Source organism: Equus asinus, chromosome 24 (genome assembly GCF_041296235.1).
Source record: "Equus asinus isolate D_3611 breed Donkey chromosome 24, EquAss-T2T_v2, whole genome shotgun sequence".
Lineage (NCBI taxonomy): Eukaryota > Metazoa > Chordata > Mammalia > Perissodactyla > Equidae > Equus > Equus asinus.
The window spans coordinates 26,073,363-26,085,427 of NC_091813.1; the positions used below are offsets into that span (position 1 = coordinate 26,073,363).

General features: G+C 40.9%; 1 protein-coding gene across 1 annotated transcript; it reads left to right on the plus strand.

Moving 5' to 3' along the window:
* The first annotated feature begins 4,333 nt into the window (after positions 1 to 4,333).
* Positions 4,334 to 10,098, plus strand: SMIM8 (small integral membrane protein 8). Its single transcript, XM_014848447.3, has 3 exons — positions 4,334 to 4,475; positions 7,714 to 7,871; positions 9,620 to 10,098. The coding sequence occupies exons 2-3, from the start codon at positions 7,737 to 7,739 to the stop codon at positions 9,776 to 9,778; spliced, it is 294 nt and encodes a 97-aa protein (XP_014703933.1). The 5' UTR covers positions 4,334 to 4,475; positions 7,714 to 7,736; the 3' UTR covers positions 9,779 to 10,098.
* The last annotated feature ends 1,967 nt before the right edge of the window (positions 10,099 to 12,065 follow it).

Here is a 12,065-nt window from a genome sequence, read left to right on the forward strand (position 1 = left end):
ACATAAAACACAAATCTGACCATGTCGCTTCTGGTTTAAATCACTGCAGTGCCTCCCCGTGGCCTTCAGAACGACGTTCAGGTGCCGCACCATGGATACGACCGGCCTGGACCGGCGCCTGTCTGTTCCTCCAACCTCGTCTCTTCCCATTTTCTGTTTTATTATTCACTCTCTAGTGAATGTTAAACACACCACGTCACACTACACAGCTGCATGCTTTGAGCCCTGTGTTCATTCTGTTTCCCTGTCCTGAAACATCCTTTCTAACTTCCTTGTCTTAGTTAATGCTTCTGATTCTGACTCTCAGCTCGTCATCAGCTCCTCCAGGCTACAAACCTCCAGGCCAAGCAACATACCATTCCCTGGGCTTCCATGGACCCTCGTGCAGATCACTGCATTGTCATTTATCACGTGACATTGAAATTACCTATTTTTATATTGTCTCCCTCACTAATCTCTAAGATCCTCAATGGTGGAGACTCTCCCTTAATCCTTGAACTCCCGCTGTCCAGTATAGTACCTGTCATACTGAATGCACTCAGATTTTTTCACCAGACTCAACCTAACTGCACTGATAATGAACTTTTGCTTCTTTCATTCAAGAAAAGAACAATTGGAATAAGCATATTTTCACTTCGTCTTCTTTTTAAGGTACTTTGAGATTATGAGACTTTAGAAAGATTAACATAGAATGAATTATTATTATTTCCAGTATTTTGAAATGTAATAGAAGTAAAAATGAAGTGCTCTGACATGAAAAGTATCCAAAAGTTTTGTTAAAAATTTTATATGGAAGAAAAACAGTAATAAATTGTGATCCTCAAGATAATATCATATCCTCATTCTTTTCTTTTTACTCATTTGTTTCATACAATTTGACAGATTTTATTTCCTTCCCATAGCAGATATTCCTATGATGCTAGATCACAATATAGTTTTCACAAATAGCAACATACTGGTTCGTCTTAAAATCCCCACTGGAAACAGACTATTCCTCAAGCTACCAGGCAGATGCTCTTTGATTCCAGGGAATTTATAGTAGAGAATATGTGTATCAGTTGTCTATTGCCACAATAACGCTGCACAGCAACCAATACCACCTCAGTGTGGCAAACAACAATACACATATTTAAGCTCAGCTGATCCGGGCAGGCTTGACTGATCTTGGCGGGTAGTTCTGCTGATCTTGGCTGGGCTTGCTCACATGTCTGGGAGCCAGCTGACTGGTGGCCAGTCAAGGGTGGCCTCAGTTGGAGTGACTAGGATGACTTGGCTTGGCTCTACATGTTTTTCATCTCCAGTGGGCTAGTTGGGGCATATTCACCAGTTCAAGCACCTTTCAATCTCTGTTTGTGTCACATTTGCTAAGATCACATTCACCAAAAGTAAGTCACAAGGCCGATGCGAGAGTCAGAGCGGGAGGGCACAGATGAGGGTGTGGACCCCTGGCTGGGAGTGGGGATGGAGGATTGAAGAATTGCATTATACCACAACGTGCTGAATTTCTTCCAATTTGTGAGCTGTTCAGTGGACTCAGATATCCCCTCAGCCCACATTCATTACATCACCTACTTTGGTTTGGCTTAAGGCTAAGGAAAAAAAGTCAGTACATTTTACAAAAGCAATCACAACAAAACAAACCCTGCCTTTGACAAAACACCAATAAATTAATGTATGATCATTATTAAATATTGTAAATCAACTATTAATTCTTGTCTGAAAAAACAGTACCAGCACCTCAGAGATCTCCTCAGAGAGCTCACAGACCACCAGCGTTGCCCCTGGAGCCGACTCTGGGAACTCCCGATTAAACCAGATCTTTTGTAAATTTGAATGAATTTTCACACAGACAAAACTTTCTTTTGGGCAGCTAATCCCATCAAATATAAAATCTCTTAATCCTAGCAAATACCAAATCTCCTGTCAAATACTAGTAAATATTGATGGTGCGGTTTAAAATGAGGATTATAAAAACTGAATTCAGGCTGGCGTCCTTCTTCAAAGTAATTTCTTAAAAGCATCATAAAATGAAAAGAATTCTTGTTTATTCATATCATTTGCATTGTGTTCATATCCATGAAATTGGCAAGGCCTTCAGGCCTTTCTCTGTTGTCTTCACCTATGGTTTGTGCTCTTTTTGTACCTGTCCTTACATTTCACTTATTCTTTCATCTGATTACTTTGGATTGATCATGAGAGTAAAAGTACTATTGTTTCCATAGTGACATTTGGCCTTTTACTGATTAGAGAGAACCCTAAGGGATAAGGAGAAAATATGGGGATGTTGATAATGCAACACAGTAATGTTCTGTTGCTCTCCGTTGCTCTGTGGCTGCTGCACAAACAGCTTCTTGGCTGTTTGGGGAGAGACTATTGCCCATAAGCTGGAAGTGTGGTACTGGGTCTGGTATGCAGACCTTTTGGTTGCTTTTGTGGGCAACTCCCCACCCACCGAGCTTTATTGAGATAGAATTGACACATAACATTGTGCAAGTTTAAGGTGTACCGCTTGTCGATTTAATACACACATATTGTGGGGCCGGCCCCGTGGCTGAGTGGTTAAGTTCACATGCTCTGTTTCGGCTGCCCAGGGTTTTGCTGGTTGGGATCCTGAGCGTGGACATGGCACCGCTCATCAGGCCATGCTGAGGCGGCGTCCCACATAGCACAACCAGAGGCACTCACAACTAGAAAATACAACTGTGTACTGGGGGGCTTTGGGGAGAAGAAGGGGGAAAAAAAACCAAGATTGGCAACAGATGTTAGTTCAGGTGCCAATCTTTAAAAAAAAAGAAAGGAAAAGTGAAAATTGTTTTAAAAAAACCCACACACATATTGCAAAATGCTTACCACAAAAGCATTACCTAACACCTCTATCTCATCACATAATTACCATCTCTCTTTTTTTGTGGTGAGAACATTTAAGATCTACTCTCTTAGCGCCTTTCAAGTATACAATACAGTATTATTAACTATAATCACTATGCTGTACATTAGATCCCCAGAACTTATTCATCTCATAACTGGAAGTCTGTACTCTTTGACCAACATCTCCCCATTTCCTCCACCCACCCCACTCCCCACCCTCCACCCCTAGTAACCAACATTCTAGTCTGTTTCTATGCTTTTGGCTTTTTTAGATTCCACATATAAGTGATATACAGTGTTTGTCTTTCTTTGTTTGACTTACTTCACTTAACACAATGCCCTTAAGTTCCATCCATGTCATCACTAATGGCAGGGCGCCCTTTCTCACTGCTGGATAATATTCCATCGTATGAATATACCACATTTTCTCATCTATTTATCCGTTGGCAGACTCTTAGGTTGTTTCCATATTTTGGCTATCGTAAAAATGCTGCAGATTTTTGAGATAGTGATTTCATTTTCTTTGGCTATATTCCCAGAAGTGGAATTGCTGGATCATATGGTGGTTCTATTTTTAATTTATTGAGGAACCTCCATACTGTTTCCCATAGTAGCCATGCCAATTGACATTTCCACCAATGGTGCACAAGGGTTTCCTTTTCTCCACATCCTCACCAGCATCTGTTATCTCTTATCTTTTTGATGATGGATGGCTGTTCTAACAGGTGTGAGGCAATGTCTCATTGTGGTTTTGATTTGCATTTCCCTGATAAGTAGCGATGTCAAGCACCTTTTCATGTCACAAACCGCTTTTTAATTAAAATTTAACTCATTTTTTCAGAAGATTGCCTAGTAACAACAGATGTCAACGAAATTTTAAAAATTAAACCTCAAATCAAATGTAAAGTTAATTTGGCTTGAGAGAGCAAGTTTTAAATTCAAAATCCGTTTCCCAAAGCTTTACATAATTCACCGCCAAAATCTGGGCACCTGCTCTTCTAACTATTTTGTTTGTTTTAATCCAACTTTGTTTTGTTTTAATCCCAAGAAACTTTAACATCAGCAAAGCATGTGCAAACCGGCGTCCTTGTCCATTCTTATCACAACCAGAGCTACACACATCTTGCTTCTTTATATCCCAAGGCACTAATCGAATGGTAGAGTACTAACTGTGCATTAGGATGACTGCGCCCCTAAAATGGGGGTGGGAGGAGACCAGATCCAAGCCTTCTTTCCCAAATCAGAATGCTTTCCCCTTCCATTAAATAAATGTATCGATTTCTAGACGATGTCTCCTTTTATGTATACAAAGCGCACACAGAGGAAACTGGAAGGTTATTTAAACCTGGGAGGCTGAAAAGTAAAGGTAAAAAGGGAAGAAACCAAAAACGCCCCTTGCACACTCCAGCCGGCCAATCCCGCGGGCCGGCGCGAGGGCCTGGAGGGAGAGGAGAGGCGCTCCACCAGTCTCCGCGGCGGCCCAGCTCCCCTGCGCCGCGGCCTCCGGGCTGTAGGGGCCGCTGCGGCGCGGGCCGGCGGGGCCGCTCTGTCCGGCAGGTGGAGACGAGGCGGCGCGGAGGTCGCGGCGAGGAGGTGACCCTGCGCAGGTGAGCGGCGGCGGGCTCCGGGGTCGGGCCGCGGGGACGAAGCGGGTGCCCGCTGCGGGCTCGTCCCTGGCCTCGGCCTCACTCCCCGGGCGGCGGACTTGGCGACGATCTCGAGCGCCTGGATCCTCGCCCGTCCGTGGGCGCCCGCAGCCGGGTCTCGGAGACCCCGCCCCCGGCTCCCGGGCACATTGTCATCGACACAACGTGTTCGTGATGAACTGGTCTGAGGACCCTTCTGTGCTCTACAGTATGGGCTGTCTGTACCCACCTCCCCATTTCCTTGGTTTTTTCCCCAGTAAACCATTTAAAGCATATCTTACCGGATATCTTTGTTTTAACTCTGTGCAGGGTTTTTTTTCCTCAATAATTAAAGGAAAATGCTGGTTTTTTCAGTTCCTTTTTAGAATGACTTTCACCTTCGTATATCTGCTTTTTCAGGCCTTCCTAGTATTTTTATCTAATGCTCCAGTTTCAATTAGCGGTGTCCTCTGAGGCTGTGATTCAGTCCTGACAACATGACTGTTGTGTTCACTGTTTCCTGCCTCACTATTTTGATAGGCACGGCCTGTTTACAGACTATAATTCTGCGTCCACTTAATGATTGCTTCTTTCCGAATTTTTTCTTTCTCTGCATTAGCGTCAAACACATTAGCATAAGGAGAAACATCACTGGCACCTAGCTTAGGCATCTAGTGACCAACAGTTGGTATTTTAATCCTAAATACATTTGTACATGGCGTCCACCCTACTGTCATGGTTAACAGGGAAAGATGAAATGCCAGTAGTTTTCAGAGGAGAAAATGAAAGCCAGAGAAGCAGGAGATTGTTGCCACAAGAAAGAAGTAGCAAAGGACTTTAGCGGCACTCCCCCTGCCTTGCCAACATTTTTGAAAGACTGAGCCAAAATTGAAGAAATTTAAGGGGATTCTGGGACTAAAGCAGAAGTGAATACGAGGTCCTCGTTTATAGCTGTTTTTGCATGTTATCAAGAAGTTTGAGCAAGAAATGGGCATTTAAGTGGGCCACTTGTACAGCAGAAAGCATTGGATGTTTTGCCTCCCTTGGGCATGATGAGTTTCAAGCAAGTGTGTGCTGGCTGAACAAATTTCAGGCATGTTATGGAATTGTTTTCAGAAGTTGTCTGTAGTGGAAAAAAAACACTGTTCCAGTGGAGAAAATTAGTAACTTTGCATGCAGGAGAAATTTTTTTAAAAATGCCGGTTACATCTTTACTGATGTTTTAAATGCTGATGAAATAAATGTTTTACAAGTTGTTCTCTTGTATACTTGGTGCCCAAAGTAGGCTTTGCAAAGGAGGGAAACAGAGATTGACCATCGCTCTGTTCTGCTGTAATGCATCCTGGACGGAAAGATGAGACCACTTGTCACTGGCAAGTCGGTTAACCCTCAGTGCTTCAGAAACGTTCGTTTGCTCCCCTGTGATTATCAAGCCGATATATATGCCCAAAGGATGAGAGATTTCTTTAATGAATAGCCGAGAAAGGTTGGCAAGAGAATGAAAGGAACAAAATGCAGTATCCTCTTGCTGATAGGCAATTGCTCTGCCGGCAGCACACCCCTGTGCTTGGATCCTGCATGTATTGAGTTTCTCCCTTTGAGCTGCACAGCCATTCTGCAGCCATCGGATCAGGGTATAATTTGCACAGTGAAAGCTCGCTGCTGAAACACATCTTTCTAAATTTAGTGATGAAGGGAAACTGAGAAAATCAAATTAAGCAAACCATTGGCATGATTGCTGAGACCTGGTGGCCAGTGGACCTACCCACAGTGGTGAAGTGTTGGCAGAAAACAGGCGTGATTCCTGTGGAAGCCCCTGAGGTCAGCCTGGAAGAGACTGCAAACCAAACGTGGTCTTTGAACTAGTCTGGTACTCGACTGCTACTGTCACTGGGCTCCCAAACCAGTTTGATTTTGAAGACTTTGTGGCTACAGGTAGCAGTTTATTTCCCAAGAGTTAGCAAATCTTAAAATTGCTACAGGAGTGCTAACTAATGTCAACATGGAACCAGAGAGTGATGATGATGGTGACAAGGCTAACCGTAACATCCAAGGGGAACAAGTGATGGAACAGCCAGCAGTGAACATTCCAGAAGCCCTGGAAGTGCAGGAAGTGTGGAGAATCCTTTCCCTTTGAGCGCATGTTCCTGTCCAGGGTGTTTACTCAGTTAAGTGGTATCAATGAATATTTAGTGACCACTGCAACAAAGACCGTTTTGAGAAAACCGAACTCCTAATTTTCTCCGTAACTAATAAAGTTGCAAAGATGTTGCTTTTATAAAGTCTATAAAATGGAAGACTCAAAAATACTTACATAAATAGAGCCCCAGTGAGTGTTTAAATGTGAATGTTTGGCTGTTATTTTATAACATTTACTGTACAGTAGGGTTGTGACATTCCCTTAAAGACTTTTATTTTATCGTCATTAATTCCAGCCTTTCCTTGAAAGGTTTCCTTCCTTACCTCCTTCCTTCCAACTTCCTCCCCCTCAGCATTAGGTGGCAGGAATAATAACAAGCTTTTCCCTCACAGTAACTAGAAGAGAAAAATATGCACAAAATGTTGGCACTCCAGCTATAACCTGAATGCAAAAGACACACTTAGATTTCATAGATAGGTTTAGAGCAAGAGAAAAAGGATGTTCAGATTAAGGAGGCAGTGGAACAGTCCTTCTACTGTTAGGCAAAGGGGGAGTGTGCTAGTGCTGGGGTGGGCCAGTGGAGGAAGGTGGGGGCGCATGGAGGCGAGTGGGACAGGGGTGAATCTGTAGGGAAAATGGAGCAAAGGGATTCTAGTCCTGCTCTCAGATTGGTGTCGGAAAGGGCTGTTGGAGGGTGAGGAAGAGTGGAATGGAAGAAGATAAAGAAGGGTGTGGATAATCACTGGCTACTCCTACCCCTAGGACCCCTTCATCTAACAAGAAACAATGTGACTTAGACCAACAGACACTTCTCCAGTCTTCTGGAACAGTGGGAAGCAAAGTTTGTCCACCCTACTGGGTTGTTCTGAGAGACAAGAAAATAAAATAACCATTTACCCAACACAATTTAGAGTACCATTTACAAAGTGTGTGTTATACAAAGTAATGAAATAATTGACAATCACTTTTGGTATATATCTGTACTGGAATTCAAAGAAAGGATGAGTATAGAATGGTTTTTAAAGAGTTTTATCAAAGAAACATAAACACAGAGGGAAAAAAGTCTCATTTTATTTTTAGGTAATAAATCATCGTAAGTCAAGATGTCTTCAGCACCTGAGCCTCCAACCTTTGAAAAGGGACCACCCAAAGAGAAAGACTTTCGAAACCCAGGGCTCAGAGGGGTCCGCACGACAACCTTATTTCGAGCTGTGAATCCAGAGCTCTTCATTAAACCCGTAAGAAACACATGCAGGATAAGACTTTATGTTTAACTAGGCTACCAGACACAGAAAGTTCTTGTTTTCCTGTAACATCTAATTTTATCATGGAAATTTTATGTTGATTTTTAAGACTTCTCTGTGAATAAAAGCAGGTGGAGGGAAAATCTAAATGCTGTTTCACTAAATATACATATAAAACTAATTATTTTGAGGGCATTTGAGAGTCATAATGGAAATAATCATAATGGAAAATGGATATACTTTAAATGATCAACTTTTCCAATTTCTCAAACTATTTAATGTTTTAGTAGTTGCATTAATTTGGAGGAAATTTGAATTGTTTGATGAGGTACTAAGTCAATAAGACCATCTATTGAAACAAAGTGAAAATCTAATTATTCCATAATTCTGTAATTCCAGTCTTTATTCATAATATTTTTACCTAAGGGATATTGCAAAAATTTTGTGAAAAATTTCAAAATGTACATTTGTACACCATTGGGGAGTTAGCTAGTCATTGATATCCTTGTTGCAAATTGTTGAATAAATTTGATTTGATAAGTAATTTAAATAGTTATAAATCTTATTTTTCAATAAAGGTAAATAAAGTCAAATTATTATAAAATATATTTAAATATATTGAGTTTGACTAGAATTTTAATAGCAGTTGCTAGTGTAAGCTGTTTTAAAGTTAAATAGGTCAATATAACAATCAAATCATTAAATCGGGGTAGAATGTTTTAAAAACTTTGAGCTAATGTGTTCTTTCATTGCCAAATGCATTTCAAGAGCTGCAAATTTAAAGTGCTCTGAGCCTGTGGCCTTTCTTAGATGGCAATCCAAGTGAAAAAGTTTGACCTTTCTCCTTTTGATGTTTCAGATTTGAGATAGTAATGCGGCGCGTATGGTGACAGAGTCAGAAAATAGGAATTGAAACTTGTATCACAACTGTGTCCTCACACTGTCCTAAGAAAAGCCAATTTGTTGAGTGTGTTCACACCGAAAGGAGGGTCTGAGTCATAGTAATTGACAAGACAGAACACTTCTGTGGAGTTGTGAACGTCTGTCTTTTATTTAAAACCTTTTTTTTTTGGTTAAATCAAAGCCAAATTGCGTTGCCTCTTAGGGTCTTCGATTTTCCAGCAGTAAGTCAAGGTTATTATAGGAGCATCGCATCTGTTCCAATCATTAAATTTCTTGAGGTAACAGAGTAGTTTCCTGCGGAAGAGCATATGTGTTGTCATTGTTGCTGTGCCTAAGCCGTGACGTGGAAGGCTTTTTGCCAGTTATCCATGAACTCAGGTCAGGAGAATAGCATGTATACTTCATTCGTCACTTCCTAATAACATTAAATAATTTAAGGTTTTCAAACGAGGAAACTTGGGCCCAGAAAAGTTAAGCAACTTCTCCATGTCACACAGAGAACTGAAGACTGAGCACTGGGCCAATTTTTCCATGCCTCTCGTTTCCCCCGCCTCTCCCCCAACCGTCGCCTTCCTGAAGGTGGAGTTCTGAGATGTCCAGGCTGGAGACAGGAGAAGGACCTGCAGAGAAGGAGCAAGAGTCTTTTATAATCTCTAGATTATCAGGAGTCGAGTTAATAGAACAGAGAACTGGGTAAATTATTATAATTGAAAATGTTACCATAGGAATGGTAGAGTGCTGATCAAGACTTGGTATGTCAGGAAGAAAGTACAACAGATATTTGGGTCTCCCTAAATTATTAGTCTTAATGAGGCTTTACAATTTTTTTTCTTTGACAGAACAAACCTGTAATGGCTTTCGGATTGATAACCCTTTCGCTTTGCGTGGCTTATATTGGTTATCTACATGCAACACAAGAAAATAAAAAGGAGCTCTATGAAGCTGTCGATAGTGAGGGGCACAGTTACATGAGGAGGAAAACGTCTAAATGGGATTAATAGTGCTGCTTATTGCAGATGAAACCTTATCAAGGCCTCTGAAATCTTCACATGAAAGCTTTCATGTGTACATGAGTACATAATATCATGTTTCTTGTTCGGGAATATGATAATGAGGAGAGAAAATAGCAGTTGCCACCAGACCACTATAGTAAATTTTGTTCTTTCAAAACTGCGGCTGTTGTCTCATTCTTTTTTCACAGGAAGAGCATCTCGACATTTTTCTTTCATTGAATCCTCTTATAAAAGTCCCATGAGAATGGAAGTCATTTTTGTTAATTATTAAGTTCTATATAATAAAAGTACCCAGTGCTGTTAAATTTGCATGGTATTTTTTGATATTTTAAGGTGAATTGTGCATTTGCAACTATTATGAGGGTTCAGTTTTGTTTTGCCATTTGCAAAGGCAATGTTCATTTTCTACCTAGCATAGAACCTATATTTGTGAAGGAAAAGAAATAATTGTAAATTATTGTAAAGCCTGTAGTCAACATTAAAAACAAAGTATTTCAGCTGTTTTTGGTCCAGAGTTTTATTTTAATTGAGAAGATACTCCCACTCAACTGCTCAAATAAAGATGAAATGAGAGAATAACCCAAAGTAATTAGAGTTTTTCTTTAAGAAAAAACAAGTATGTTATACTGAGGTATGATTTTTTTATTTGACTACAATTAAATGTTATGTATTTTAGTTTTTGTAAATTAATGTTACACTGATATTATAAACATAAGACCAAATGTTCTTAGAACTATTTAAAAACTAAAACTACTCAATGGATAAGAAAAGAGGGTCTCCTCACTGTCCTGGGTTTACCTTATGTAATTTAAATCTTTCTGACAAGGGTTCCAGACCTGTTTCATTTCTGAATATTTACCGCATTCTCCAGATCATTGTGATTGGGGCTCAGTAATAAACCCTCTCTCTGAAATTTCATTTATTATTACCAAGTAATAATAAACTGCACAGGCAAAGTTTATCATCATAATGTAAGTTTTTAATTTCCGGGACTTTATTGCGGTTTTGCAAGATACATGAAGAGGCAATTATGTCTGATTTGTAGATATTAAAGAGCTTAGTTAATTGAGTTATCTCCATGCAGTTAAATTAAATCTTTATTACTGAGCCCTAAATATTTCTTTGTATGCCTCTCTGCATAGTACACTTCATAGTTTAAAACGCACTTAGGTGGTACAAAGTGCTTTTTAATTTAAAGTATTTTTTGCTTTCGGTTTCCCTGTGTGCTTTGGTTGTTAAAGAACTAGAATTCTTCTGTTTTCAGCTTATGCATTAATTTCACATTGTCATCTTTTAGGTTCTCCTGTTCAACACAATAAGTTGATGTTTGGTGGGGGAGATACCGGGTGAACTGTCAGGGGATTCTCACAGCATTGAGGGGCAGCAGGAGCCGCACAGAGAGCCGCCGTGAGCCGTGTGGCATCCACGAAGGAGGCGAGGTAGCAGGAGACAGCGAGGCGCACAGCTGTGAAAAGTAGTGCAGGGAGGGGTCACGCTGAATTTGAGGAACAAGTCACCTCCCTGTGCTGCCTTTCCTGGGGTGGGCACCGGTTACAGCACCGTCCTTGCGTGTGCAGTGTCGAAGGCTGCCTGGCTGTGTGCCGAGGTTTTCATTCATTCTCTAAGGAAAAGCGCCGCTTTGCCAAAGTCAGTGGTGTCTAAGGAGAGCGTGGGCAGGGCGGGCAAGATATTTACAGCCTCTTGGAGTCTGGCTTCAAGTGGTTGAAGGAAGGTCTTTCGCTGCAGGAATCTGGTTCAGAGTGGGCAAAACTCATAGCATGATAGGTTAGGTCTCAAAGCAAGTCTGGGTAAGTAAACTACTGATAAGTGGCAAGTAACGTTTTTGCCCAGGGGAGTTATCTGTTCTGATAGAAGAGCTGTTTGCCCAGAGGAGCAAGCTGTTAATTGATGAATTGGTTTTCAGGAATTTCCTGAAGCCCACAGTGAAGCTATTTATTGGTTTGTAGCCTCATCTTCCACAGGGTGACCAGTCTCTCCCAGTTTGTCTGGCACCAAGGGGATTCTTGGGATGCAGGACTTTCCATTTTAAAACAAAGACAAATAGTTAACTATGTGATTTTAAAAACCAGGCTTAGTAATTTCAAGTGCTGACTTAATGAAAGTAATTTTCCCTTTAAGATGCTGTGGTATTTCCCAGTTTTATTGCTTTGGCACCAAAACAACACATTTATAGATAAACTGAAAAAGAATTAAACTCCCGCTTTTGCCTGCCTAAAAGAAATCAATCCTTTAAATAAACCATTTAAAAGGA

What these genes read in the sequence shown, in the direction of transcription:
- SMIM8 (XM_014848447.3), top strand. Translation starts at nt 7,737, where the DNA reads ATGTCTTCAGCACCTGAGCCTCCAACCTTTGAAAAGGGACCACCCAAA. An exon ending in CAGAGCTCTTCATTAAACCC is followed by an intron (nt 7,872 to 9,619) that starts GTAAGAAACACA and finishes TTTCTTTGACAG; the next exon opens with AACAAACCTGTAATGGCTTT.